Below are 27804 nucleotides of genomic sequence, written 5' to 3'. Positions count from 1 at the left end.
CTCTCTCCCTCTCTCACTCTCGCAGCCACACCCTTCTCCCATCTCCGTCTCGCACACGCGTGCAGCTGTGCGGGGCTGTGACGGTCGGTACGTGCGTGCGTCTCCCCCCCCTCCCTTCGTCGTCGGGCACCCGCAGCATCAGCAACACAAAAGGGTGGAAGAAGAAGAAGGAGCCGTGCTGCCCTCAAGCAGGAGCAGAAGGAGCAGGACGAACAATAAGGTGCAGGCTCGTTATTTTTCTCTCCCTCCTCTCTCGCATGTTATGTTGATGATCGTTGATTTCCATTTCCACGACGCTGATGACCTTGTCACTGTTTCTCTCATTTCTCATTGACATGCTCACATCCTCTGCTCCATCCCTCCTTCCTTCGCAGATGTGTGTGTGTGTGTGTGTGTGTGTGTGTGTGTGTGTGTGTGTGTGTGTGTGTGTGTCAATGGGCTGGGACTCCGATCCTTTACGTGAAATGCGCAAACGCCGATGTCAACAGGCCAAATTGTCTTAAATGGCTATTTCCCCCTAAATCCCCAAAACGAGGCTAATCACTGTGTTGTCGGTTCTGTCTCTTCGTGTGTGACAGTGTGTGAGAACAGTCAGCGTGCACAGTCTTTGTTCTCAGTCTGCAATTAATAGACTGTAATCCTTGTGCGGCAGCCTCCGCAGATCTGCCGGTAACGGCTTGGTATTGATCCTGTAGGTCTGTGTTAATGTAATCTTTCACCACAGACATCCGTGTCTGTGCTCCAGCGTGTCAGCTGCAAAACCAGCACAGGCCACAGACTGTGGCGCGGGCCTACATGTGCAACTAAACAATAATGAACATATGCAAGGGTCATTTCAATCAGAGCTGCATCATCGTCAGTGGACTTGAGATGGTGCTGAGACATATAAGAAGTAAGGAGAGTAAATGGTAGACTGACAGCTGCTGATGGAGTCACGATGCTGGTTGGAGGAAACTGTTTTTTTGGTTGAGGGCATGTAACTGTAGTATCATCTGGAGGCTATAAATAATTAAGAGATGGATTTATGTGAATGATGTGATATTAAGCCTCAGAGCTGCGTGTGTGTCATCCAGGCTTATAGATGAGATCTGACACTCACTGATCCCAGTGTTTTTTAAAGCACTGCAACGTTTCAGCTTCACATCAGCCCTGATGCTCTGGACTCTCAGGTGCAGATGCACAGTAAACAAAGATGTGAACATGTCGTCTCCACTACTTCTTTGCCTGTGAACAACATTCTCTGTGGAGTGCCTTTGCAATGCCTGACAGCATCCATTTTATTTGAGTCATGTTTCAGCCTTTGACCTGAGATAAAACTAACAATGGACTCGATCTGAATAGCTTTAAGGCAGACAAAAGAAATTCTGACTCAATGTTTTCTGTGCATCTTAATGTCAACTGATTATATCTTATAGCTGTGAATTAAACAAACTGGAAACACCCAGCCCGTTAAAAATAAAACAACTGCATTCAAAGTTAACCACTAGCCTGCTTCTGCTGTAGGCATAAAGATTTCAAACGTTCAGGGGCAGCATGCATGTTGTTGATTTTTTAATCGGTGTATGGTGCAGATGAAGCTTTAGTAAGAGCTGTACTACGTATTTTATGTGTATTTTGTATTAACATCAGTTCTGCCTTTATCTGAAGCACATAACTGTAATTACGCCACACTGGATTTCTTAAGAGACGTTCTGTCCTAATTATTAAGTCCTCCTGTGTAATGCAAGTTATCATCCCATCATGTGGCTCCCTGATGAGGTTATACACATTCATGTCACACATCTCTGCTCCAAATAATGTCTTACAATACGGCTGAGCGAGAAAATAATTTCAATTTCATCAATACTATATAATATATGCCAAAGGTTAAATATTTGTTGATACATAGCTAATGCATTGTGTAAACACAGTGAGGAGGTTTACACATAGTTGATCTACGTCAGATTTGTAAAATGCTTTGCTGTTTATCAAGTGCTTGACATTCTCTGCTCATAAAGAAGAGTTTAAAACCACAAGCTTCATTCAAGAGCAAAAATCCTTCTGTAAACTTAAAAGAAATAATAATTATTGAAATTGACGGATATGACTATTTTTATGTCAATATTATCTTACGCGATATCGCTCAGCCCCTACTATACAGTGTGTATTCTGTTCGAACTGCTATTGTTATTATATCACTGACATGTTTGAAGTAACCTCACAAATTTCACTGTTTCCTAAATGACAAGTAAATGCAACAGACATTCATTCGAATAATCCATTTAAAATTAAGCTTTTCTCCTCTAGGCGATCCTCATCAGCTGCTGCCTTATGTAGCATCACTTCACACACTAATACGTACATGCAGCGTTGTACGGCAGGTAGAATATATCAGTATATCAAGGTATTTATTTTAGTTTCTGAAAATTCAGAATGATTGGTTTTCCACAGGTCAAGTGCACCAGCTGCTTCTGTCTCACTGAGAGTAGCTGAGGGTGGTTGATCCCGGCCTCTTTTCACATAGAGTGGAGTCATTAAGACTCTCTGCTTGTCCTGTGTGTATGTGTGCGTGTGTGAATACATGTGGATGTGTTGTTACAGCAGGCTTGTGCTGCTGCTTTACTAGGGGCTTTCTCTTTGTGCTCAGAGTCAGGCAGAGGAGCAGTCTGTGTTTGAAGTGCTATGCTGCTGTAATATAGGCAGCATCCAGGTTGGTAAAGCCCCATCATTACCATATCTCTCTAAGACTGCAGTGTGATGCTGCCAAAAGTGGAGAGTGGGGGTAGCTGGCCTTATTTCACACCAACGCTCATACACAGGGCTTTTCTGATTCCAGATCAGATTAATATAAAGTGAGGATCATATTTGGTCATTTGGGATTGATGGAGCTAAGCTGCTGTAAAAAGTAAACACCAAACAGCTTGATCAGTCGACCCGTGTGCGTTTTCCTCAGGTACAGCTCCATTAAACCTTTATATTTATGACCATAACGTTATTAAGATGTTATGCTGCGCCACATTACAAGCCATCACAATCACACATGTGCATGCACGGTTACTGTTGACCACAATGAAAGCCTTTGTGTGCATTTGCCAGTCGGAATGATGAATGCCACTCTGTTCTCCTGCACTGGCTATCTGGCGGGGAAACAAAGTGTCACTTTGTGCCTCTCAGCACAGCAGCACTAACAGACACAGGAGAACGCCCATCTCTCTTCACTCGCTGCTCGCTCTGCCCCGATCCCCGCTGACACACCCCCCTCCCCTCAGACCTTGCATGTGCTTCAATCCAACACACATCCGCACTCGTGTTGAGTCTACACCGACTTTTCAGTCCAGAGAACATGACTGCGCCAATCAAATTTTCATCAACATCAGAATATAAAGGGGTGTTTAATCCATCATTTTCCTGTACACCCCCAAACACGCACACATACACACTCACTCACACACACACACACAGCTAAACCCTCACTGTATCTGACACCTGACTCCAGGTAATGCCCTAGATCCACAGTGACAGCAGGCAGGTGGAACAGCCACACACTCATAGATACCCTCGCACACAGAGCGCCTGCAGGACGGTAAGAAGACATGCTTCTACACAAAGTTAACTTTAGGTCTTGAACATAGTTTATAGGTTGCCTTTCTCAATAGTTTGTATTTACTTTCTCGCTTTACTCACGGCCTCTCTGTGCACACGACCATTATGAGCAGCTCGTGTTGTACAAGGTGATCTCGTGCAGTGTGACAATGTGACAAAGATTCTGGCATTTTGGTAAATGTCATCCGAACACATCACGAGTCGCAGTGTTTGTGTTTGAGACGCTGAGGCAGGAGGAGGTGGCATTTTGTTGTTTGTTTACACACAAGCTTTGTTAGTTAGCCAGAGTAGAAAATATGAACACGGTCATGCGATCTGTGCTGAGCGTCACTCTAAAATCCATTGTTTCTCCTCATGCGCCTTTTGGACTTCTAGTGCAGACAAATGCCAAGAACAGCTGACAGCATAATGTCTGAAAAAAGAAAGTGGAGCAGAATATTATATAATTCACAAACGTGGGGTGTGCTGGTTGTTGGACTGGATGTGTATTGTGCAATGTACTGATCGACACTGCTGGTTTTTGTTTAGTATCGCTTACCAGGCTTTTAGCCACCATGGCTCTCAACAGTTTACCAGTTATTCGGGTCATCTACCACTGGTTCAGACTGAAATATCTAAACAATTATTTGATGGGTTTCGTATAAATAAATAAAGGTAAATGTTGTACATGCTGTACATTCAGGATGTGTCCTACTAACTTTGGTTATCATCTGACTTTTCTCTATTGCTGCCATGTGACTAACATTTTACTTTGTCAGTTTTGTGCTTAGTGCTGTGCTATTAAGCAAATGTCAGTATGCTAGTACTTGAAACTAAAGGGGCTTTCACACTTACTGGCTTTCGTATTTTCCGATCGCTCAGACTTTCAGTGCAATTGCAGGAGGTTGTGCCATCATTAGAGAACAGGGGAAGAAAAGAAAGAGGAAGCAGCTCACAGGATTGTGTGTAGTCTTCACCTCAGACGATATAATGTTTAATTTTGCTGGTAGTGATATACCATAATGATTTTAATTAACTGGTTGATTCATTTTCCCCGTTCAAACTCAAAATCAGTTTTTTTATGCATGTAATTTAAAAAAGTTAGTGAATAGAATAGTTGAATTGATAAACTGACATCAGAGGCATGCCCATCTATAAACCAATCAATGTCAAGTATAAGTATAGACGCAGCCCACTTAGCTGATGACAGCAGGACGTATGTATGTCATGCAAAAGTCAAAATTACACTTGGAAACCAAAACTAACTGGATCAAATGTAAACAATCTCTCAAAGACATGGACCTTAGATTGAATACAGCAAACACACCTGATTAGCATGAGCATTTGAGCATGTTGATGTTAGCGTTAAGCTCACAGGGTGATTCTGTAGAGTCCTTTATTCATGTTAATACACTGCACCTCAGCTCTCCCATGTTGACATAGATTTGGGTCAGACATGCTGACCCGAACTTGACACATCTGGGGCTATTTTCTTGGCAACGTGAAGATTGGTGAAATCGTTGCCACATGTTGGTGCTTTAAATGTGCTTTACACATTTGTTGGCCCTTCACATTGTGCATGGTATAAACGTGAGACTTGATGGAAATGAAGCAGTACGGTTAAAGTAGGTTTGTGTTTGATGTTTACTGAAATAGACGAGAAGAAGAAAAAATAGGTCTGTTGACAGCTTAGTTAAAGTGAGATGCGTGACAAAAATGTGCAGTAATCACATAACAATGATGACTAATGTGAATAAACACTAATAGCCAGCCTGTATATTTATATTAACATCAAAGATAAACATCTGTTGTGAGTGTGACAAGAAACCGAGTATATCAGTCTGCTCCGAGCTCTGTAACAGACGATACTTATGGGAAAACTTGGTGTTACTCAGTTTTAGCTGCAGTGTTGTGGCTGACGAACCTCTGATGTTTATTTTTACCACTGCCAGGAAGGTTTTGTTTTCACCCCTGTCTGTTGTTGGTTGGTTGGTTGGTTTGTCAGCAAGATTAAACAGAAATTACTGAACAGATTTCCAGGAAACTTGGTGGAAGAATGTGGATCCAGATCAGGAGGCAAATCTGGGCTTTTTTCCATTTAATATTGTGACACTGGGAGTTTTTCAACATTTTCACCATTTCCCCAGGGAGTATCTGCAGTTACAGATCCATACAAGAACCAGGAAAAACGATTTCAATCTGTTTGTATTGATGAGAAATAAAATTAATAAAATGTCATCTGCCGCTGCAAACATGTTGCCATGGAAACAGGAGGTTGCTCAAACCCTGGAGAATGGTATTGAGTGAGATTGGGACCAAGAGTTGGTGTTGATGACACCCTGGATGACAACAGTGGTAGTGAAGATGGATTCATCAGGTTTGCTGTAGTTACCTTACACATGATAGATCATGTTCTTCTGTTTGGAAGTGCTTCCTCATCCAACCCTCCTCATGTCACCCTACATGCCACTGTTCCTCAGACTGAGTGATGCTAACAGACCTAACAAACCCAAACCTGCTCTTCTGTCTCTCTTCTGTATTTACTTTCACCGTTTTTCTCCCAAAGCCACAGCGGAGGCGTCGTTCGTCTGGGTAAAACAAGCTTTGTGCAAAAGGGCAGATCGATGTTCCCTAAGGTTTTACTGCAGTGGTGCACAGCCATCTCAAGCTGTGCAGCTCAAATAGGTAAACTGTTACTCGGCTCCACCACGTTCGTCTGTCTGCTTTGTCAGCAAGCTACATGCGCTGTAAGGTTATGGCACTTAGCCGCTACAGCAACACTAAGCTATGCCAGCAGGGCTGTGGTAGTTGTCTGGCCTGTTCTGATGCAGAGCTGTGTCACCATCAAATGAGCTGCTGGGACGTTTGAGAGCGCTGAGACGCAGCATCGTGTTATGACACTGTCATACTATGATGCAGCTGTATCCTTGTCAAAGGCATTTCTCTGCTTCTGTAGAGCACATGGCTGTTCCTTGTGCTTCTCTCATCTCATCTCTGTCCGCTCCCCGAGTCTGTCCTCTGCTGCAGTCGGACTACAAACACACACCAGTAAACACAGACCTTTTCAACATTGGGACTGGCAGCCAAACAGATAAACAATGAAAAGAAGATCCACAGTATCTCTCTTTACAGCAGCAGACACAATCACACACAGTCTCTCTCCAAATCGCACACACTCTGTCTGTGTTCACACACACCCAACTACCGAACACGCTTGTTCGCTCCTTGCTCTGTGCTGGCTGGAGTCAGACAGGACAAAGAGCCTTTTGGGGCCAGACATTTCTGAGAGAGTCGATCCAGCTCTGTCCTCCCTCAGGAAGGAAGCCCACAGCATGCTGATCCCACTGGAGACAGCGGGCTTCTCTCCAGCTCTCTCAGTACTGTCTCGCACTCTTCTGGGTTTACACACAATACATGTCTCCGCAGTACATCAGAAAACCTCTGGCTCAGGCGACGTGCTGCAGACAGGTGTTTGCTGGAGGATGCAGAGTTCAGGAAGCCGCCTGTGGATGGTTTGTTCCTGTCTGTTTATGAGGTCTAAATGGTGGTTCATGTGGGTTTTGTGTAATTGTTTCTGCTGTATCTTAATGGAGGATCTGTAAACATTAAACAGGGCAATGGGTTATCCGCTGTGAGCAGACATGTTCAACTCAGCTTCTACAAGAGCCTTTTTTTAATTGTGTTGTGTATTTAACTGTATTTTAGCTCCCCCACGACCTCACAAGTGGCCTCAGAGGGCTCCTCTTGCTTTTAAAAACAGCTTTTGAAAGCTCCTACTTTCTCCTTTAAAGCAGGTAACAGCATCCCAATGTTCACTTCCTTCTTCTCTCACCACAGCCAAGGTGCGCAGTGATCATGGCAACAGACGCCGTGGAAAATAAGCATGATATGCTTTTAGAGGTAACCGAATCCAAAGGCCCAGGTAAACAGGAAAACAGTGAGTGCTTTTAGTAACATCTTAAAGAGACAGTGTCCTGAAACAGATTCAGCAATCACATCGTGAGGATGAAATGACTTCGGTTTAACTCTGTTTTCACTGTCTCTTTAAGAACTGCATGGTGTGGTGATGGGTTTAACTTGATAGAAGAGATCTGCAGAATCCTTTCCTCATGCTTGTGGTGTGCTGTGTCCACGTTTGTATTTTGTGGCTTCTTTAAATCCTTCTTCATTAGCTTCAATATGATCTGATATATGTTATACCAGTATATTATAACAGCAGTGTCAAGAAAAGATAACTAACATTACCAGGGGTCCAGGAATTGCATTACAGATTGTATTGTATTGCATTAGACAGAGCACAGAGATCAAATCCTTATCAGTCAGTGTTAATTTCAAGAATAATATATACTATTTTGAGAAATACACTTCAGCACTTTCTCGTGAAGAGTCAGATAACAATATTGACGCTATTCCAATTTATGTCCACTAATCACATGCAAAGCTATTGCAAGCAGCTTAGCAAAATTTGGGGAAATATGCCTTTTCCCTTTCTAATGTCATGTTTATATGGTGAATATGAACCGACAGGTAGAAGCTGGTTAGCTTGGCGTCAATACTGGAAACATCAGCTGTAAAGCTCACTTATCAACACAATGTTTTTCTGATTTATTAAATCCATAGAGAAACTGAAGTTTAAAAAGCAAAATTCTTTTTAAATTGGATGTTATAGGCCAGACTATTTGTGACTTCATTGTTGTCACATAAATATCAAGTCAAATAGCAAGTTGTCATTTTACTCTTTAGATTTTGTATAAATCATATCACATGTTGATCTTAATTTATAGCATAATGGATGAGTGTTAATTGGGTGAACTTTGTAACCCTCTGAGAGAGCCAGGCTAGCTGTTTGCCCTGTTTCCAGTCTTTGTGCTAAGCTAAGCTAACAGGCTGCTGGCTGTAGCTTCATACTGAACGAGGATGGTATCATTGTTCACATTTCACTGTCGTCCAGATAAGCATATTCTTAAATGTCAAACTATTCCTAAAATGACATAGACAATCTATGCTACAACACCCTGATGGTTGCTTTGCTGACTGTGCATTAACCTTAGATCTTTGGAATTTAAAAGCACTTCTTCCCCTTCGCCTCCTGCTGGTTTTCTGTGCTGCCAGTGAGTTAATTTACCTTCACCAGATGTGAGATATTCACTGTTTACATGGCAAGAGTAAAAACCCAGCAGGGTCCAGGAGGCCAGGATGGAAACATACAAAAGCACAGGAAGCCAGAGTTAACCCTAGCGATATGTCAGGGGGCTGCTCTGTGGAGTCGCTACGCCGCAGAAAAAAATGTCCTTTCTCGTTTCACGCATGAGTGTGTGAGCATGCCCATGGCGGTGCATTATGGGCTTTATAACAGAGTAGAAGGACTGGACCTGATGCTGGAAGAGCACGCTGCAGGGAGACAGAACATCAGCGTCACACGATAATATCACTCACTGCACCAAGAGTAAGTGGGAGAGGGTCTGACAGTATTGAGTGCGTCATCAATTTGACAAGTGCTACGTTCAAACACTGTGTCTCTGTTTAAACAAGATCTGGAGTTTTTGGGTGATTTAAAGAAGTCTCTCAAAGTCTCCAAGACGAGCAGATATGATTACTTAAAAATATCATATGATTATATTGAATGATACAATATATAGTTAAAAGATCAGTCCATCGGGTCATGGACTGTTGTGTACAACTAAAGCACTGAACACACAGAATAGTTTTTTCAGTTTTACATTTTGACAAATCCACTTATTTACTTCTTGGAGAGAGTTTGATAAAACAATAACACCACACACGTTTCTTTACACTAAAGCCTCTACTGAGTGAATGTGGCCTATGGTGTCATGTAAAACCACAAGTTGTTGCTTTTACACTTTTTAAGTTTTTATATAATTCAAACTGTTAATTAGCTGTTTTTACCATTGGACAGAGGCAGGCTGTGGTGTCCTCTAGTTTTAAAATTGTGCCCTATAAGCTTCCACTGATACAATCATATTTTTAAAGACAATTCTGTAGATTTTTTTATGCAACTCATGAGTCATGAGTGACACATTCCTCATCCAGAAGCATATAACCATTCTCTGTTAGTTAAACGTTCTTTTTACTGTATAATACAACATATACAGTATTCAGGCAGTAATAATAACAAATACCTCCTACACAAAACCAGTATTATCATATCTTTGTCGGGGTACAAATATAAATACACACACGCCAATTAAACTTGTCTTTACTCCCACACACTTATAAAGACGCAAACGTCGGGGTCATGGATCTAACTGTGGAAATTAGTTTACTGTATCATTTCCCATGATGCCTCTGGGTTAGTGAAATCCCACACCAGTTGCTACTTATAGCTCTGAAAGGGATACTCGGCGAGCCCTGAGAACGCCTGTCTGCACAGTGGTGTAGAGTAGCTGTGTAGCTCTGTAACCTCACCCACTGAGTTTAACCAGTGGACCTCTGCAAGTAGCTGCTGCTCAGAAATACAAATTAATACACAGACCAAAACACCCACAGACTTACATTTGGAGACATAGCTGTGCAGAAGAAACACTCTTTGTTGCTTTTTATTGACAGAAAAGAGACATCCCTTTACATTCACAATTTCTTTCACAAGAGAAAGTTTAGTTTGTGTTTAAGAGTTTTTATTTATTTATAACATCCAGACAGGAAGGATGATGGGAAATAACCAAAAGTCCAAAAGTTAATTTGTTAACTTTGATTCTTGACTTCCTCATGACCCAGCACTTATCTCCCTGGCAATTACATCATTTGCGATTAGCATTGCCATTAAATAACAATGATAGCGGTTATCTACTGAAGTGTTGCTTATACATTGTAGGTCTAGTGTGATATGAGTCACACATTTGTCATTGACCTTTGAAGCTCTGTGGATGTCACTGCTTTCATTTCTTCCTGGACAAATCACGGATCTTGCGTTTGCCAGTTTTCAGTCGGTCTTTCAAGGACTTGGTCTCTGTTTTGCTAAATGGCTGTGGGTGCTCTGGTTGTTTGTGTGTTGTTTATCTTTTCCACTTCCTGTAAACGCAAGTAAGTACAAGAGCCAAGGTTTTCTCCTCATCCAATATGCTATTTTGATTAATTTCCCCAAAAATTCAATCAATTGCATTTCATTATCCAAATGCTCGAACACACCTATACGGACACTGCTGCTCTTTATATAAGGAATGTAGTTTGATTGTTTCATTGCATGTAGCTGTGGTTATCATTTCTTTTCCTTCTCCCACAGAGAGAAGACGACAGGGCAAATTCCAGCCCTTCAGACGACTGTTTGGGAAGAAGAAGAAGGAGCGGAAGGTGAAAGGGGGATTTGATGGAGCAGAGCTGAAGGCGAGTGTTTCTACTGGGGAAGTGTGCAATGGACTCGTATCTGATGATGAGGAGTCCAATCAAAATCTGAGGTCAGTGATATGGATTATATGGATGGTTTTATTATTACATTGTCTGGATAGCAGGAGGAAACTGAACTTTTATTTCAGTTATGTCTTTGGCACCTAGAAAGAAAAATTAAAGTGCGAAACAGATTCTCATAAAAGCTTGTGGTTACACAATGTGTAGAAAAACAGGGTGCGGCTCTGCTCACATGCAGCTTATGAAAATGCCTGACGTTGATTTGAGCCTTTAATTAATGTGCTCAAACTGCTGCTTTGTAAAGAGGTCATTCATGTCTTTGTGCAAAAAGATTTTGCCTGCTCATAAATGAATAAATGACTGACAGTGCTGACTGTCTCTTTCTTCTGCAGGGGGTTGAATCCCATCGGATTTCGAGCTCTCTCACACGACAGCATCTTCATCCCAGAGGAGCCGGCGACAGAGCCCAGTCTGGATCACAGCATGTCCCAGGAAAACGTATCGGATAAGGTTCGGAATCTGCAGGTGGGCCGTGTCGAGATATCCGCTGTTACAAATCAGTTATCTCCTCTGTATTTGAATAATGTTTTTTTTACTCCTTGTCGATGACACAGAGGCAGATAGCACAAGGTATAAAGTTTGGCCAGAGGCCGTCTTCCCTGAGGAGGAGTGAGGGAGATGAGGGAAGTTCAGACGAGGAAGAGGTTCCCCGGAGCCCTCTGAAGGTGTTGGCCCAGGTGGAGGCTGAGCCACCAAGAACAGAACCAAAGGTAACAGCTCATCAACTTGGGTTGAGTTTTATTGTCCACTCTCTCTGTTAGGCCATAAACACACTGGGTTGTGTTAATCTATAACATCCTTATTGGTCTCTCACCCCCTGACATTACTTACTGCTGTCTTTTAATGTGGGCTCTCATCAAACACCCTTACATGCCTGGATTACAACTGTTCTTACTGAGCTCATCATGTACCTGCAACATGGAATAATATCCAGAACAATATAAAACTCAAATCATTTTATTTAAGTTTTTTATCTGACCTTTTACCTCCAGCTGTTCATGTCATATTTGATATATTAGTTTTAATTGATTAATTTGCTTTACATTTTAATACATTATTTATGAACTGTATTCCTAAGGATTTTACTTTTGCTTTTTGCAATTTAGCAAATTATACTATTTCTTATTTTGTATTTTCTTGGTGTCTTTGAATGTTTTGTGTATTTTCTGTTCCTGTGAATGAATTCGTAGGAACTTCATTCATAAGAATGTATTCCCTGGTCAAAACAGATATTGAGTGAAAGAATGGAAAAAGTATTCAGATGACAGTTTGGATTTAAACAGGGAACTGCAAAGGTTATAATCAAAGATTGTACGACTACATATATAGTATGTAGCCATTATTACATGCATGATGTAACAGTGGGGGTTTGAAAGACGTGAGCTAACCAGACCTACCTGCTCCTCATCAACAGTACTGTCAGTAGTCTGTTGCATTGTGGGTAATGTAGGTGCCATATTTGTTGGTGAATCCCAGGAAATAATCAGTGGTTCGCTGCAGCAATCAAAAGGAAAACTGAGTCTGACATAGGAGCTAATAAACGCTCTGTTATCTTGACAGCAGCAGGTGCAAGGGGCTCACGCACACACCACCCCAGTGAGGTCCCCGAGATCCAAACGAGTTCTTCCACCCACTGGCACGATCGAGTCCATCAATCTGGACGCTGTCCCACAGTCTGCTCCTCGCTTAGACAACACAGCTGCCAAGCATAAGCTCTCCGTCAAACCAAAAAACCAGAGAATTTCTCGCAAGCACAGACGCGTCACACAGGTGAGTAGTCGAGCTATGAGCTGCAACAAAAGGGTGTTGGCATGTTGTGACTTTTATCAATATTATTAGAAGAAAGAAACATTTTAACAACCATGTTTCCACATCCCCAGGACCTCCAAGAGGGTTCCATCTACGGTGTTCTTCGAGAGGACCAGGAGGCAGCAGGAGGGTCTAGTGATGACCAGCGCAGGGCGTCTGTCGAGTCCCTAGATGGCTTCAAGAAACAGAGACTCCATGAGGAGGAAAGACAGGATACAAGGAGGAAGAGAGAGCTGGAGGAGCAGAGGCTCAGACAGGAGGAAGATGAGAGGAGGAAGAGGGCAGAGGAGATGAGGCTGCGTGAACTGGAGGAGGAGAACGAGAGATGTCGTAAACGGCAGGAGGAGGAAGAGAGAAGGTTTAGAGAGGAGGCAGAGAGAAAGCTAAGGGAAGAGGAGGAGAGGAGGATTAGAGAAGAGGAAGAAACAAGGCGGCGAGAGGAGGAGGAGAGGATCCAGAGGGAGGAAGAAGAGAAGAGAATGCGAGAAGAGGAGGAGCATCGACAGAGGGAGGAGGAGGAGGGGAGGAGGCGACTGGAAGAGCAGAGGAGGCGCGAGGAGAAAGAAGAGGCTGAGAGGAAGAGGAAGCTGAGAGAGGAAGAGGAGAAAAGAAAAAAGGAGGAAGCTGAGAAGCTAAGATTGCAAGAGATGGAGGAAAAGAAAAAGATAGAGGCAGAGGAGAGGATGAGAAAGGAGGAGGAGCAGAGGAGGATGTTTGAGGAGGCTGATTTAAGCTCAGATCCACAGGAGAGGAAGAGGAGGGCCGAGGAGCTACGATGGAGGGAGATGGAGGAGAGACAGAGGCCTTTCTCTTTCAAGGTGTCCTCTGGAGAAAAGCAGATTTTGTTCCAGAAGGTCAATCTCACGCCTGTTACACCGGCCTCTGGCCACCAGAGTGGTTCAGTGGCTGAACAAAGAGATGGAGTTAAGGCCTTTTCCTCTGAGGGACCAGACTCCCCCAACCTGCCAGCATCTCCATATGTCCCCCACACAGCCATCTTAGTGACAGGCGCCCAGCTCTGTGGGACGGCCGTCAATTTAGACCAGATTAAAGACACCGCCTGTAAGTCTCTGCTTGGTCTGGGGGAGGATAGAAAGGCCCAGGGTACACCGCCAACCAAGAGTAAAACATCACCAGACCGCAAGTCTGGCAAAACCAAATCACTCAACGAGTCTGCACTCTCTACAGATAAGTCAAGTGCAGCTGTTCTGGCAGAGTGGGCGAGTATCCGATCCAAGATATTCAAGGGGGTGGAAGAGGGCAAGTATGAAGACTACACAGACAGAAACCCGCCTCAGCCCGACAGCGAGGACCAGACCGTGCTCTCCCACACCAACCTCAGGAAGACCATGTCTGCCAGCGCCAAGTTCTCCATCACCCCTGCGAAGAAGAAGTTTGGAGATTCAAACAGGAACTCTGAGGTGTTCAGTGCCGACGCCAAGGAAGTGGAAGAGGAAGCTACTCTTTCTGACAGCCCCACTGCTGAGGCCTCTCCAGCTCTAACCAGCAAACCTCAGAGCAAGACAGGTAAAACTGTCCGCATCGTAGAAAGAGGGTCAGAGGAATGTATGTTTGCCAAAGACCTCCCCTCTTTCCTGGTTCCCAGCCCTGGAGCCAAATCTGACGGGGCAGAGCTGAGGAGCAGGGCCCAGAGTGAGACAGTGACATCTGAAAGTAGAGAGGAGGGAGAGGAGCAGGGCCAGGGCAGTGAGGATAAGGCCTCACCTTTTGGAATAAAACTGAGGAGGACTAACTACTCCCTGCGTTTTCACAGTGAACAGTCCACTGAGAAAAGGAAGAAACGCTATAGTGCTGGGGACAGCTTTGACGGCGTCCCTTCACCTCTCACCCCCATTGAGCCAGACCTTGATGCATCATCTGTCTTCTCTGACAAATCAAGTCCTGCGTCTCCCCAGATAGAAGGCACGGTCTGCAAGTTCTTACATGCGTCTGCCTCCCCCGTCGGCCCTCGGGCTAAACAGGGAAAATCTACCAGCCCAACCGCACACAGTGAGAGTGAGACAGTCCTTTCAAAACCACCGATCTACCGAAGACCAACCACGTCACCCAGATCTACCGTATCAGTCCCGACACCTCCCCCATCGCCACTGCCTAAAGTTATCCACGGGCCTCCCAGCGACACCCTGATCCAGAGAACACGAGGCAGGGATTCATCCAGCCAGGAGCCAACAAGCAGGAGCGAGGAACCTTCAGCAGTGGCCCACTTGCACCGGAGCAGTCAGGTCCAGGTCCAAGGGGAGGAGGAGGTGAAGGAGAAGAGATCCTTCTTCCCCTCTATCAACATCCCCTGGAGGGAGAAGGCGGACAGAAAGATGGAGCTCATCAGGAGAGGTCAGTGTCACTTTAATCAGAACTCAAGTGTTAGCCTGAAGATGCTGTTCAGTTCATCCGTGGGTCCAAGTGTCAAGTGTTAGCCAAGTTTGAAAAAGGTCCCAGTGACCTTTGACCTTCGATCACCAAATTCTAATCAGGTCATCCATGAGTCCAAATGAATTGTGCCAGATGTAATGAAATACATTCCTGATATATCACATTCACAGGAATGTGAGGTTACTGTGACCTTGACCTTTGACCTCCAGGCACCAAAATCTAATCAGTTCATTTTTGAGTCAAAGTGAAGGTTTGTACCAAATTTGAAGACATTCCCTCAAGCTGATCTTAAGATATCATGTTCAGGAAAAACATGAAAATACTTTGCAAGGCCACCATGACCTCTCAAGTCAAGTCAACTTTATTGTCATTCATCCACATACACAGCATGCGGTTGACTAAATGGCGTTTTTCACAGGCCAAATCTGAAAAAAAAAAACAACACAACATATAAAACACAACAAAAATAAAACACAATGTACATGGATTAAAAGTTATTTTAAAAGGTATACCTAGTATACACAGTGGATAATAAATTGTATTTTACTATAATATGACCTTTGTCATTTGGCTACCAAAATCAAATCAATTCAGACTTGAGGCCAAATATTTGCTCAAAATTTGCTCAAAATTTGGCATTCTTGAGATGTTGCCTTCTGAGACGGACAGAGTGAGATGGACGGACAGACAACTTGAAAACATAATGTCTCAAGCCACTAAATTTGGGCTGGGGTAAATGTGAACCTTACTGAAAAGCTTTGGCTTCTTGTGTTAGATGAAAAATTGAGATTTTTGCAGAAAAACATATACCTCCTGTGTTCCTGTGTAGAAAAACCGTCCCTGCAGAGCAGACACTCACTGGACAGTACCAGGGTGCAGGAGAAGGAGGCCGGACCTTTGTGGATCACTCTGGCTCTGCAGAAGCAGAAGGGCTTCAGGGAGCAGCAGCAGAACCGAGACGAGCATCGTAGCCAAAGAGAGGCCAAGCTGGCTGAGAAACAAGCTCGAGAGAGAGACAGTGTATGTGAGCCAACAACTCTTCACTCACTCTCTGATAGATCTTCTCAGCATCATCTCCTGAACGTAGTTTCCCTCCTCTGAAAGAGTCTGAATGTGTTTTGCAGGTTACTCTGCTGAGTCCCACAGACGGCAAAGGCAGTGGGAGTTGTAGTCCTTCTAAACCTCAGACACCAGAGGAGCCCAAGAGACCCGACAGCCTCTTCGGTCGTTTAGAGCGCAAAGAACAACTGAAAAAAGCCAACACTTTACCCAGCTCTGTCACTGGTAAGAACACACGTGTACAATATTAAAGCCAATATATTACTGACATTAAGCTTTTGACAATCAGTTCATCTTTTAGGTCATCAACAACAAAACATGTTAAGTACAGCTGGTTCCAGCTGTTCTTTGTTCTGTTGTAATTTGAAAATTGTCGACTTGGTCCTATTATTATTATTATTATTTTTATGAAACCATTCTAAGAAAAACTGTTTCTTGTTTCAGTTGAAATCGCAGACTCCACACCATCGCCCCCTGCTGTCAAGGAGGTGTCAAAGCGCTTCCCCTCCAGTGACTCTCCGCAGGTGTCCACGGAGCCGGCCTGGCTGGCTCTGGCCAAGCGGAAGGCCAAGGCCTGGAGCGACTGTCCTCAGATCATCAAATAACACCCTGTTCCATCTTCACACTCACACACACTCACAGACTGCACACTGCCCACCTCGAGAGTCAGCGTCACCCCTGCCCTCCCAAAACCTCCATATCCCACCTCTCACCATGAAAAACCCTCCTGACTGTGAAACAAGTAAAGCCCTCAATCACCTCCTCACCACACACACTGGCTGGTACTATTATCACGTTAAAGTGCGCTTCACATTCAAATAACCCAGTACAACTGCACAGATATATTTAAACAACTGCTGTGAGCATGCACATCTTGTATACAAATACACAACGTATATGTCCCGACAAGGCCCAGTCCTCAGCAGCCAATCACAACCATGGCTGGCTGTTGCAATAGCCAACCCCCAATATTCTTTTTTTATTTCTTAGGCAACTGTGTCACCATGGTTGTGAAGAAATCACTCGTGTGTGAAGCTCTCACATGTGACAGTGAGGGGAACTGTCTGAAGTGTGTTTTAAGGGCTACCAGTAACAATAATACTCAACATGAGCCTGCTGAATCTGCTTGTGGACGACTGATGGAATCGTCGCGGACTCTTAATATTTCCATGAAGCGGCAGATTTGTGTTTGTGTTGAAACAAAACTGTATCCCTACTCTGAGCCTGTTTGTCATGTACAAAAGAAGAAGCCTTTTATTTCTCTTTTTTTACTCATACTGGAAAACTTAGCGTAACAACTCTCACTGTGCCCGTGATTACTGTGATAGCTGTCAAACAAGCTATTTTACAATTATGCCATTAGAAAGGGACAGGATCATAATCACATGGTGGGTGCACCGAAACACAGCACTGAAGACCACAAGTGTTACTGGGCAATTTAGCAGTGAGCCGCACACTTTCCTTGTGGCCGTGTCACAACGTAAACTGGATTTCTTTGCTTTGCTAAACGGACGCAACACCTGCCTGCTGTAACATATGATTCTTATAGCCGTCCTCCTGTAACACAGTTTGTAGGCTTACGCCATCACTTCCTCGTAAATGTGATATGATCTTCTTACATGACGTAAAATACAAAAAAGGAAACCTCCAGCATTCTCATTTCCTGCCACTCACTTAATGATCTGTATATGTATGTAAGTATGTACTGTATGTTAAATCAAAAGCTTCGGTCAGAGGGGAGAGGCCCCTGCGCCTGAGTCACTTTGTCATTTTGTTTCTAACTATGGTCGTGCACAATAGTGTAGTGTACGCAGTGTTATACGTACAAAAAAATGTTTGGTATTATTTGCACTTTTTTGTCCCACTTAGAGGTATTCATGAGAAAATTCGTAAAGAGAAACAAAATGTCATGAATAATGTAAATTAAATACTGATGTCTGAAACCCGCAAGACTCAAGACTCATTATTTTACTGTTGGAAATCTTTAATTTGTTTTTATTTAATCCAACAGTGTATTATTACATCTCCTAAAGTGCATCTTGCTCCTCAAAATGACATCTCCAGAAGGTGTGTGTCCATCAGCCCTGTGAGCCGTCGCGTCACTGTTGGTATTTCTCTCTTTATTTTCCAAAACAAGAGGATACGTTTCTAAGCAATTATAAGTCCATATAGCAGGAAGTGTTGTAGTGGCCTTCTTACTTTTTTCACTTCTCTAGATAACCCTAGGATTATTAAAGTGGGTGCAGATCTACCTGAATATTCAATATGTTAGAAAAAAGTAAAGATATCAGTCTAGTAGTCTTATATTTTCAAAAGCATAGCTGTGGTGTAGATTACAGTCCTCTGAGATACATTTTTCACACATGGGAGAGACCTTTGTGAATATTTGAATAATGTAATCTGTTTAAACTGAATTGAACAGTGATTAGTTATAGAACATGTGTGAATAAAAGACAGATTCTCATCCCATATGTCGTTTTGTATTAAGTAAAAAATCCCCTAAAGACCTTAAAATGGCTTTCATGTATAAATGTGCTAATATGACCCCACCCCTGCTCCACATCTCCTCCCCTCTCTGTGATACCTGCAGTTCAGGAGCCTTTCTCCACCCACAAGCTGATAGGATTGGTTTCTTGGGTTTGTGACGGAGGCCGCCGTGTTTTTTACATTAGTCCAGACTGGACAAACTAAACACCTTTTGAGTTTTTATGACAACTGAAGGCTACCACAGGTTCTTTTTCATGTTTGGAAGGAGAGGGTGAGGTGAGTGGTGTTCAGCTGCAACATGCAATTTCAACACTAGATATCACAAAATTATACACACTGTACCTTTAAATATGTTTTTTATTATATAAAAGGCATGGGGCATATAAACATGTTTAAAAACTATAAATCAAATTTTCTTTCCTCTGATTCAGATATAAAGATTTTTTTTTTTTACAATAAAATCAGTACAAAAGTACATTTAATCCTTATGTGCTTTCTCTTTGACAGTCAGCTTTAAACAATACACATAGTCATTGCGGCACCCAATAACAAGCGACCGTTTGTACACGACTGGGGAGGAAAACAGTTCCCCTGGTAGAGAGTGTGAGGCCAGCATCTGTCCGTTTTCACCATCCAGAATCCAGACTGTGCCATCTGTCGAGGCCAGGCCCACCAGCACCCCCCTCCTGCCCACAGCCGAGCCGTGGAACACACACGGACTGGAGAACACTTTGCCTGACGTCTGGAAAGTCCAGACTAAAGATCCGTCGGCTAAGTTTAAACAGTACAGGTGACCGTCATGTGATCCACACAGAATCCTCTGCTGGTCCGGTGTGAGACACGGAGACGAGAAGACGGGTCCATTTGTTGAAAACTTCCACATCTGGAGAAAAATACAAGAGTCACACCACAGGATGTAATAACTGCTTTTGTTTCAGTTTTCACAGCAGGAAAGTTTGCAGTCTGCGGAAAATTGCAAATGTCAAAATAGTTGAGGTTTCAGTCCTGGTAACTGTGGTAACAGCAGGTGTGATTTAACTCAAACGCAGCAGCTGAAGAGGGATTTTGTTTGAGCATTAGCAGTAACTAGTTCAAGCTTTAACTCATATGTATGAGAATAAACAGTAAGGCTCTATTACATGTACTTTTTCCTTTGAATTCCTCATGTGCAGCCCAGGACTGACAGACTGCACCACCTACTATATGAAGACATTATCACAGAATGCACATGTATTTCTGAACAGAATACCAAAACTAAAATGTGTTGACAAGGGGGTTTGATTTCATGAAAATTGGAGGGATTCTAACTTTAACACAAAATGATGCACTCTTACTTTTGTTTCAAATGGCAAAGACAGAGTGAACACCTGCATCATATTAGCTCACACATCACATAGAAGATTTCTCTTTTTATATATTTAGATATTAATTATCACCAAATAATGCTGTCAAACTGAAACTGACTATAATCAAATCCGACAATGGTCAATTCCCCCAGTTTACATTAACAGTAATGAACACAAAAAGCATCACATGCAGAAGTCTGTATTTGAATCCACAAAACGTTTATCCATCAATCTATCCATCTATCATTTATTCTTACCATAACTTGAGCCCAATCTGGAGTACCAACAGAAAACCGTTATTTATTTTCTAAGGTAAATCCTTAAGTGGCAGAATAAAAGAAAACATTGTTTTGTACTTTACAGGATCAGTTTAGATCTTTTATGGTTCTGCAATGTTTGTTTTTATTCAAGGAGTCAAACCTTTGGCTTGTTGCCATCCACATATTAAATCCTGAACCAAGGCAACCATAAACTACTACTTCTGACAGAGTCTGAGTTCTGCTTCTCACCAGGCTCCCCGTGTTGCTGTAGCAGCAGATGTTTCCATCCACAGAGCCGATCGCAACAAGACCAGAGGAGCAGTTTGGTGATGAGAAGAACGGGACGTCTCTGCAGTCGGACCACAGGACCTCTCCACTGTCCTGAGAAACAGAAACACATAACTACATGTTTGACCCCCTGTCTATATGTCCTCCATTCAACAAAATGACTGAGTCTGGGATTTTCTTCACTCACTGGGTTGAGACAGAGGAGGTGACCCCCCAGTGACGCCACGTACAGCTGTCTGAGGGAGGGGTGGAGACAGGGGGAGGAGAACACAGCTCCACCACCACAGTGATGCTTCCAAACACACTGCTTAAGCTAAAAACACAACACACACTTTATTAAACCCGGGAGGGGAAACAGCTTTGGTCATCCATGACAAAAGATACAAAGGCCAAAAGATCACAGCAGACATGATGAGACAGACATTAGTTCAACTCAGGAACCACTGATTAAAAAACAATACTTAGCTCTTTAATGAACAGGTGTCTTATGAGACTTTGTAAGACCTTTTTAATACCACTCAAAAAGGAAATACACTTGTTCCAAGTTAACACATTAATGTCCTTTAGTTTCCGCTGCCTTGATCCCCATTGTCTTGAGTTTCAAAGACTTTCGATTCACAGCATGATTCTCATAATCACTTCCGGGTACTGATTTCAACCACCACGAGAAATCAAGCCACTTACTGATAAATTTAAGCTTACTCATGTTCATACACTAACTCGCAGGCAGGCTAGAAACACATTGGTTTTACTGATGCAGCATATACTGGAACAAGTCTAATTTTTGGTTGAGCAGAGTCGGGACATTTTTGCGGTGGCCTTTGGCAGAGGATGGGCCTAAAAAAGTTACTACCTTTTTTTGTAAAATGTTCTTCAAAACATTTTACATTTTTTTAAGGACCCACAGCCAAACTGATAGAGCTGATAAACTAATAGAATAAAATATTGACGATGACAAATGCACCTGAATAAAATTTTAAAGCAGAATAGTTGTGTAAATTATCTAGAGCTGCTCAAAAACACACTTTGATGATTTTTAAGTTAAAGAAGTTTAAACTTTGCTCCATGGAACAGGACTCCAACCATATATATAAATATATATATTTATATATATCCTTTTTAATAAACGTATTAATCCTGTATCAATTATTATCATAATACAAGACACTGGCCTCAAACTTCTGGGAGAACTGGCAATATTATCTGTGTCTATTTCTAAAGTTTGAGCAAAATAATAGATAAATTAAAGGTGGATTCTGCTTATTTGGGAGCACTGAATATGTACTGAATCCCCACACCATGTTTTGTATCAGTTGCTTTCTGTCCAAAGTACTCACCTTCGGGTTCAGGGCGTAAACGTGTCCATCGTGAGAGCCCACTATCACCAGACCTGTGTGAGGATCCACAGCAGGAGAGCTCTTCACGGCGTCTCCCGTCTCAAATATCCACTGCGTCTTTCCAGATGCAGCACACAAGAAATAAACACAGCCGTCATAGCAACCTGGGAAAATACAGACATAAAGCTTGAAGACAGTGACTGACATTTCAGTATCAAAACAAGATATGTGGAAAGTAGTTACAGACCTACAATCACCAACGTCCCAGAGTGAGACACAGCCGCAGACGCCTCGATCCTGTCCCCAAGTACTCGCTCCCACAGAAGGCTCCCAGTGTCCAAGTCTAGAGCCTGGATCCTGTGAGAGTGAGAGCCAATGAACACGGTAATTTTGGCCTCATCTGACCTGTGATCTGTTCTTTCATGGATGAGAAGCACCGGCGAGGCATCCACGCATCTGCCTGTGTCTGAGGACCAGCTCAGACAGAGGCCCACAGCATCATCTCTCGTTTTCTTACTTAAATTGTTTTCTGCGATTGCATCAGCCTGAAAGACTGATCTGGTCTCTTCATTTCTGACGTTCATCTCTATCACCTCTCCTGCTCGTCTTATAACTTTAAAAGCCTGTTTCTCCCCCTGCGGCCTCTCTTCTGCTGCAGACTGAGACTCTCTGTGTTGTCTCTTCGCTAAAACAACAGACGCAGCATCAGCGTGCCGTTTCTTGGACTCTGGACGTGATGATGGGCTGTTCTCGTGTGGCGGCATCAGTGTCACTCTGGCAATGTAGCGCAGGATGTCAGAAAAGCTGCCGTCAAGTACAACCTCCAGGAGTTCAGGTGAGGTGACTCCCACAGCGGAGAGGATGTCCTCACAGAGGTGCAGCGCCTTCAGAGAATCTCCTCCACTCAACAGGAAGTTGGATTCCTCATCAACGGTCACATCTTCAGGTAAACCTAAAGTATCCTGTTGTTTTATGGGACACAAAGCTGAAGATGAACATATACAGACATTTAAATGTGCAGCTGTGTCTTTAAAAGTGTGGAAATACCTGCCACAGAGACTGAAGGGTTTGCTTTAGTTTGTTGAAATCTCCCTGTGGAGCCTCTAGACACCGTTTTTTTCTTTGGTATATTTTCATAAGTGCCTCCATGTCTACTTTGCCTGCCGAAAAAAACCAATATAAGAATCCCTATAATGCTGAATGAGTGAACTGCTGTGTCTCCTCTGGAGTGACCTGCTGCTCACCATGAGGCGTCAGGCATAAGGCCGGGACCAGCAGCATTGTGTCAGGAACACTGTGTGACGGCAGCAGCAAAGACAGCTGGTCCACAATCTGCCTGCTCAGATCCCCGTCCGCACTGCTCGTCTGCTCCCGCTGGAGTACGGGAGAGTGGAGGTCGTCCCGATGCTGAGCCAGAGCTGAGGGGGATTTCTCCACGTGCTGCTGTGCAGGAGAGGGGAGAGGAGCAGCTGCTTTCTGGCCTCCAGATGTGGACGCCACGACAAAGGCAAGCAGCCGAACGCCTTCCAACAGACCCACAGCACAGGCCTCCACCTGAGGCAGACTCAATATGAGCTGAAGGAGGGGGAGATTAAACGTAAACATGTCTATCATCCAAATAGTCTGCAGACAAAGAAAGAATTGTCCTCCGCTGTTTATTTGGTGATTTAAAGTCAAATAGGTCTCTTCTTCTCTGATAAAATGCAGACCGAGGTATGCTAACAGTTTTAAAGCAAACCTACAAATGCCCGTTCACCAGGGTTAAAGAAAATCCCCCGAGAAAAGACAGACAGGAAGATTTATGGATTCATTAATAATATGCATTTTATTGCTGTTCTCTTGAGTTTTATTTGATTATCTCCCTCAAGGAGGTTATGTTTTCATCCCAATGACTGTTTGTTTCTTTCAAAGCATGATTATGCAAAAATTCTCAGCAGATTTCCACAAAACAGAGTGAAAGAATGCAGTATGGGTCAAGGAAGTTAATTTACAATTTACTTTTTCTTTAAAATTGACATTTTCATTGATTTCCCAGGGAATCATTCATGGATCTTGATGAAACAGTGAATTAAATATCTGTGAGTGTGTAATTTGGTGCAGGTTGATTGAATTTAAGGAGACTGTTGGGCCTTGGTGGTGGTATCTGCTCCACTGAATCATTCTACTTCATAATGTTTTTAATTACTTTGTTTTGCCTTTGATCTGTAGCAGTACACACACAATAACAATGTTTAAACCCATTGAAAATGCTTAATTGAAAATTGCTGGAGTACTGGCCTCTCAAGTCCTCACTGATTAACATAATCAATCAATGTAAAAGAGTCACTCTTCAGCCCTGCATTTCTACTTCCCTCTACAGAGCGTTTTAGATTCTTTCTTTTTTCTTGTTTTGGTTCACTCACTATTCCTGTAAGTGCAAAAAATAAAATAAAAAAATAAAAAACAGCAAATGAACATTGTGGAGCACTGAGCAGCTAACATATCAGATGCTTTTCACAGCAGTCGGTGAAGACCAAAATGAAGCTAAACAAAGAACCCAACTCCAACTGCTCCTGCTCTGGGTTAACAAGGTTTTAAGGTGTCACTGTAGTTTGTTGCACTGCCACCATGTGGCCAATAAACTCAACGGTTCCTGTTTTGACTTTAGCTACAGATCACACATCTCTCTCTAGGCCGAGACCTGCAAGCTTCAAAACTACATAATCCCGCTATTGTTGAGATCAAGACAACAGCTACACCTACAGTGTGAGCTACATTATCAGTAGTTTATGATAGACCATCAATAAATACCTTTTTACTGCCTTTGATTTGTGTATTTTGATGTACAGTGTGTGAATTAAGTGAAAAATACTTTACTATTTATTCATCAAATTCTCTTTCTAGAAACTAAGAATTAAATATGACACAGAACATAAATAAATACAATTGGCCAAATACACTTTATACATACAGAACACTGTACCTGCTGCAAGCCGTCCAAGTTCACCCGTTTCCCATGGCGTTTTATCAGCCTGTCTCTCCGTCCCAGGTAGAACAGCTGTCCATCTTTAACATTCACCCAGTCTCCGGTGGCTCTCATTGTCCCAGGGATAACATCCTCCTCGTTGTCCAGGAGACACACTCTGTCTTCTCCACCTGCAAACACAGGTCACATGGATTCACTTCACCAAAGTAAAATCTGCATGCATGTGTGTGTGTCACAGTGAGATCTTTCTCACCTATGAACACCTGTCCTTCACCCTCGGTAACAACGCCACCATGTTCATCTCTGACTTCCACCACTGTGTCCATCAGAGGCGTCCCGAGAGGCACTGAGGACGCCGAGCTGGAGGATCAGTGATGTTAAAGTTGTTTTTACTTCAGCTCAAATGAACGTTTAGATTTCAGAAATAATTTCAAAGAGGAGCACTCACAGGTTGCTGGACTGTGGTATTTTGTAGCAGCAGGCCCAGCACGACACCTCAGTGACACCATAGATATTGAAGAAGTGGGTTTTGTTGTCCTCGTGCCTCCAGCTCCTCAGCAGAGCCGGCGAGGGACAGGCCTCTCCACCCAGAGCCAACACCCGCAGCGAGGAGCCGCACGACAACACCTCCTGTTGTAGGACACGGGGCCCGAAGCGGCAGAGCAGAGTGGGCGTGACCTGCGGAAACAGGAAAACACTACATTAAATGGGATATAAAGTTTGTCTGGGCCATTCCAGGTAAAATAAGTATTGATCAGGATTTCCTGCAGGTTTAAAAAATGTAATGAATGACACTGAAGCACTATGTCAAGTGTGACAGATATGAAGGGATACGGGGGTCCCATGAATTCCTCACACTTCTCTAGAATTGAAGATAAGGTAAAGTAGCCTAGTAGAAAATAACCCTCGATACGCCATGTTATCTCACAAACTACAGAATGTATCCTTAGTTTTTCCCACAGACAAGCTGAGTGTGGTTATCAGCTCTGTGTTGGTCTTTGTAGTTTTATCAAAGCATGCCAATATCAGTATCCTTGAGACACCGTTGAAATCGAAATCCTTCTTGCCTGTAACACCGTCGTGTTGTGATGCTTGAACAGCAGCTGAGCCAGTCGATTGGGCATTTTCTTGATCACAGAGGGGATAATGAGGAGCTGAGCCCCTGATGATAAGGCCAGGAAGATATCCACCACAGAGGGGTCAAAGGTTAAAGGCGAGGCCATGAAAACCACATCATCTGCTCTCATCTGAAACAACGATCTGAGCAAAGAGAGGTGCAGTTTTAAATACTTTTTAAAATGATGCTCCAGAGCAGGAGATAGAGGCATGAAGGTAGAAATCCTGACCTCAGCTGCAGTATATTGGGGAGTATACACTTGTGTGGTACCCTCACAGTCTTTGGAAAGCCAGTGGTTCCAGATGTGTGCAGCACATACGCCAAGTCCTTGTGGCCACAGTCCTTTTGCACCAGAGCTGTATCACAGACTTCAGCAGCATCTGTCTTCAACACAGTCTGTTGTGTTACTGGATTGTGTTCAGTGACAGGCAGCAGCGTGACCACTGTCAGTTTAAACTTAGGCAGCACTACACACACATCAACAGACATGTGTTTAACAACAGCCGTCTGGAAACGCTGGATGGAAAAAGAAGAGAAATTCAATGTAAATATTCATAGAGCTCCAATAAAGAGGGAAGATTTCAAATAATGTCACGTTGGAACTTTTAAAAAACACAACTAATGTTATCTCCTTTTTTTACAATGTCTCAATCAATCCAGAGAGAAACAACATTTTATTTAGCTGAACCTGAACACATCTTTAAATATTATATGTGCATCTTATCTGTAATTTGATGTGTATTAATATTAATATTAATAAAATATGAAATATTCCACCGGCAGGAGGTCAGTCTTCACAGCACAGTACTTGAGGCGACACTGGTTCATGACTCTGGCAGAGAGAAGTCCTGGAGCCTCTGGGTCCAGTGGGACGTAGGCAGCTGGAGACTGAAGGATCCTGACAACAGCACAGAGTCATTCATAGACTCATAGACACACACACACACACACACACACACACACACACACACACACACACACACACACACACACAGACAGACAGACAGACAGACAGACAGACAGACAGACAGACAGACAGACAGACAGACAGACAGACAGACAGACAGACAGACAGACAGACAGACAGACAGACAGACAGACACCCACCCACCCACCCACCCACCCACCCACACACACACACACACACACACACACACACACACACACACACACACACACACACACACACACACACACACACACACACACACACACACACACACACACACACACACACACACACACACACACACAGTCAACTCACCCCAGGATCCACACTGGTATGAGCAGATCATCACTACAGTACAGCCCAATGACTCCGTTACAGTCAGCACAGTTGTCCCGCAGAACATGAGACAGATCGGCGGACAGCTCCACCACCTCTCGGTACCGCAGAGACACCGGGCTCCCGGGCACCGAGCCGCCGCTATCGTATGTCACCGCTTCCCGGTCTGGGTGCAGAGAGGCGGCGGCGGACACGAGCTCCTGCAGCGTCCCTGCAGCCATACTTCACTCTCTGAACGTTGACTCCAGAATCACATGGTTTCGATCATATGTTGTTAAATTCAGTCTGCAGAGATTTTGTTTATATCCGGACAGAGCATGTTTGTCGCCTGAAGATGACGTGTCGCTAATGGTTAGTTCAATGGCACAAACAAGGAATGATCAGATATACTCTAACAGCAACAACAATAACAAAAAATAACGGTGATAATAATAGTGTGATAATAATAATAACATGTGTATATGTGCGCATGTGAAT

General features: G+C 43.4%; 2 protein-coding genes across 5 annotated transcripts; one reads left to right on the top strand and one right to left on the bottom strand.

Moving 5' to 3' along the window:
- The first annotated feature begins 25 nt into the window (after positions 1-25).
- Positions 26-18185, top strand: cracd (capping protein inhibiting regulator of actin dynamics). 4 transcript variants are annotated; one of them, XM_069522382.1, is made up of 10 exons: positions 37-220; positions 6128-6246; positions 10802-10973; positions 11316-11448; positions 11538-11693; positions 12544-12753; positions 12864-15144; positions 16013-16203; positions 16308-16467; positions 16687-18185. In XM_069522382.1, exons 2-10 carry the CDS (start codon positions 6186-6188, stop codon positions 16845-16847), a joined length of 3525 nt encoding a protein of 1174 aa, XP_069378483.1. In that variant the 5' UTR covers positions 37-220; positions 6128-6185; the 3' UTR covers positions 16848-18185. The 4 variants fall into 4 exon arrangements, with proteins under 4 accessions (XP_019936056.2, XP_069378483.1, XP_069378482.1 ...); XM_069522381.1 differs by having other exon boundaries at positions 136-220; positions 11316-11433; XM_069522380.1 differs by having other exon boundaries at positions 138-220; positions 12547-12753.
- An 883-nt stretch (positions 18186-19068) lies between these two features.
- aasdh (aminoadipate-semialdehyde dehydrogenase) lies at positions 19069-27671 on the bottom strand. The gene is made up of 14 exons (XM_069522383.1): positions 27307-27671; positions 26820-26940; positions 26272-26558; positions 25993-26185; positions 25374-25603; positions 25179-25285; positions 24923-25095; positions 23205-23535; positions 23008-23120; positions 22208-22922; positions 21961-22124; positions 20811-20936; positions 20585-20716; positions 19069-19612 (listed from the first exon to the last, which is right to left on the bottom strand). The coding sequence occupies exons 1-14, from the start codon at positions 27546-27548 to the stop codon at positions 19208-19210; spliced, it is 3339 nt and encodes a 1112-aa protein (XP_069378484.1). The 5' UTR covers positions 27549-27671; the 3' UTR covers positions 19069-19207.
- Positions 27672-27804: the final 133 nt, after the last annotated feature.

Source organism: Paralichthys olivaceus, chromosome 3, assembly GCF_024713975.1.
Source record: "Paralichthys olivaceus isolate ysfri-2021 chromosome 3, ASM2471397v2, whole genome shotgun sequence".
Classification (NCBI taxonomy): Eukaryota; Metazoa; Chordata; class Actinopteri; order Pleuronectiformes; family Paralichthyidae; genus Paralichthys; species Paralichthys olivaceus.
This window is presented reverse-complemented; position numbering and strand designations above follow the sequence as displayed.

Coding starts and splice junctions, on each gene's coding strand:
- cracd (XM_069522382.1), top strand. CDS start 6,186: ATGTTCCCTAAGGTTTTACTGCAGTGGTGCACAGCCATCTCAAGCTGT. Junction 6,247..10,801: donor AAGCTGTGCAGCTCAAATAG/GTAAACTGTTAC, acceptor CTTCTCCCACAG/AGAGAAGACGACAGGGCAAA. Junction 16,468..16,686: donor TTTACCCAGCTCTGTCACTG/GTAAGAACACAC, acceptor TTCTTGTTTCAG/TTGAAATCGCAGACTCCACA.
- aasdh (XM_069522383.1), bottom strand. CDS start 27,548: ATGGCTGCAGGGACGCTGCAGGAGCTCGTGTCCGCCGCCGCCTCTCTG. Junction 25,096..25,178: donor TGAAGGACAGGTGTTCATAG/GTGAGAAAGATC, acceptor CTGTGTTTGCAG/GTGGAGAAGACAGAGTGTGT. Junction 22,125..22,207: donor TGGGACGTTGGTGATTGTAG/GTCTGTAACTAC, acceptor GTATTTTCCCAG/GTTGCTATGACGGCTGTGTT.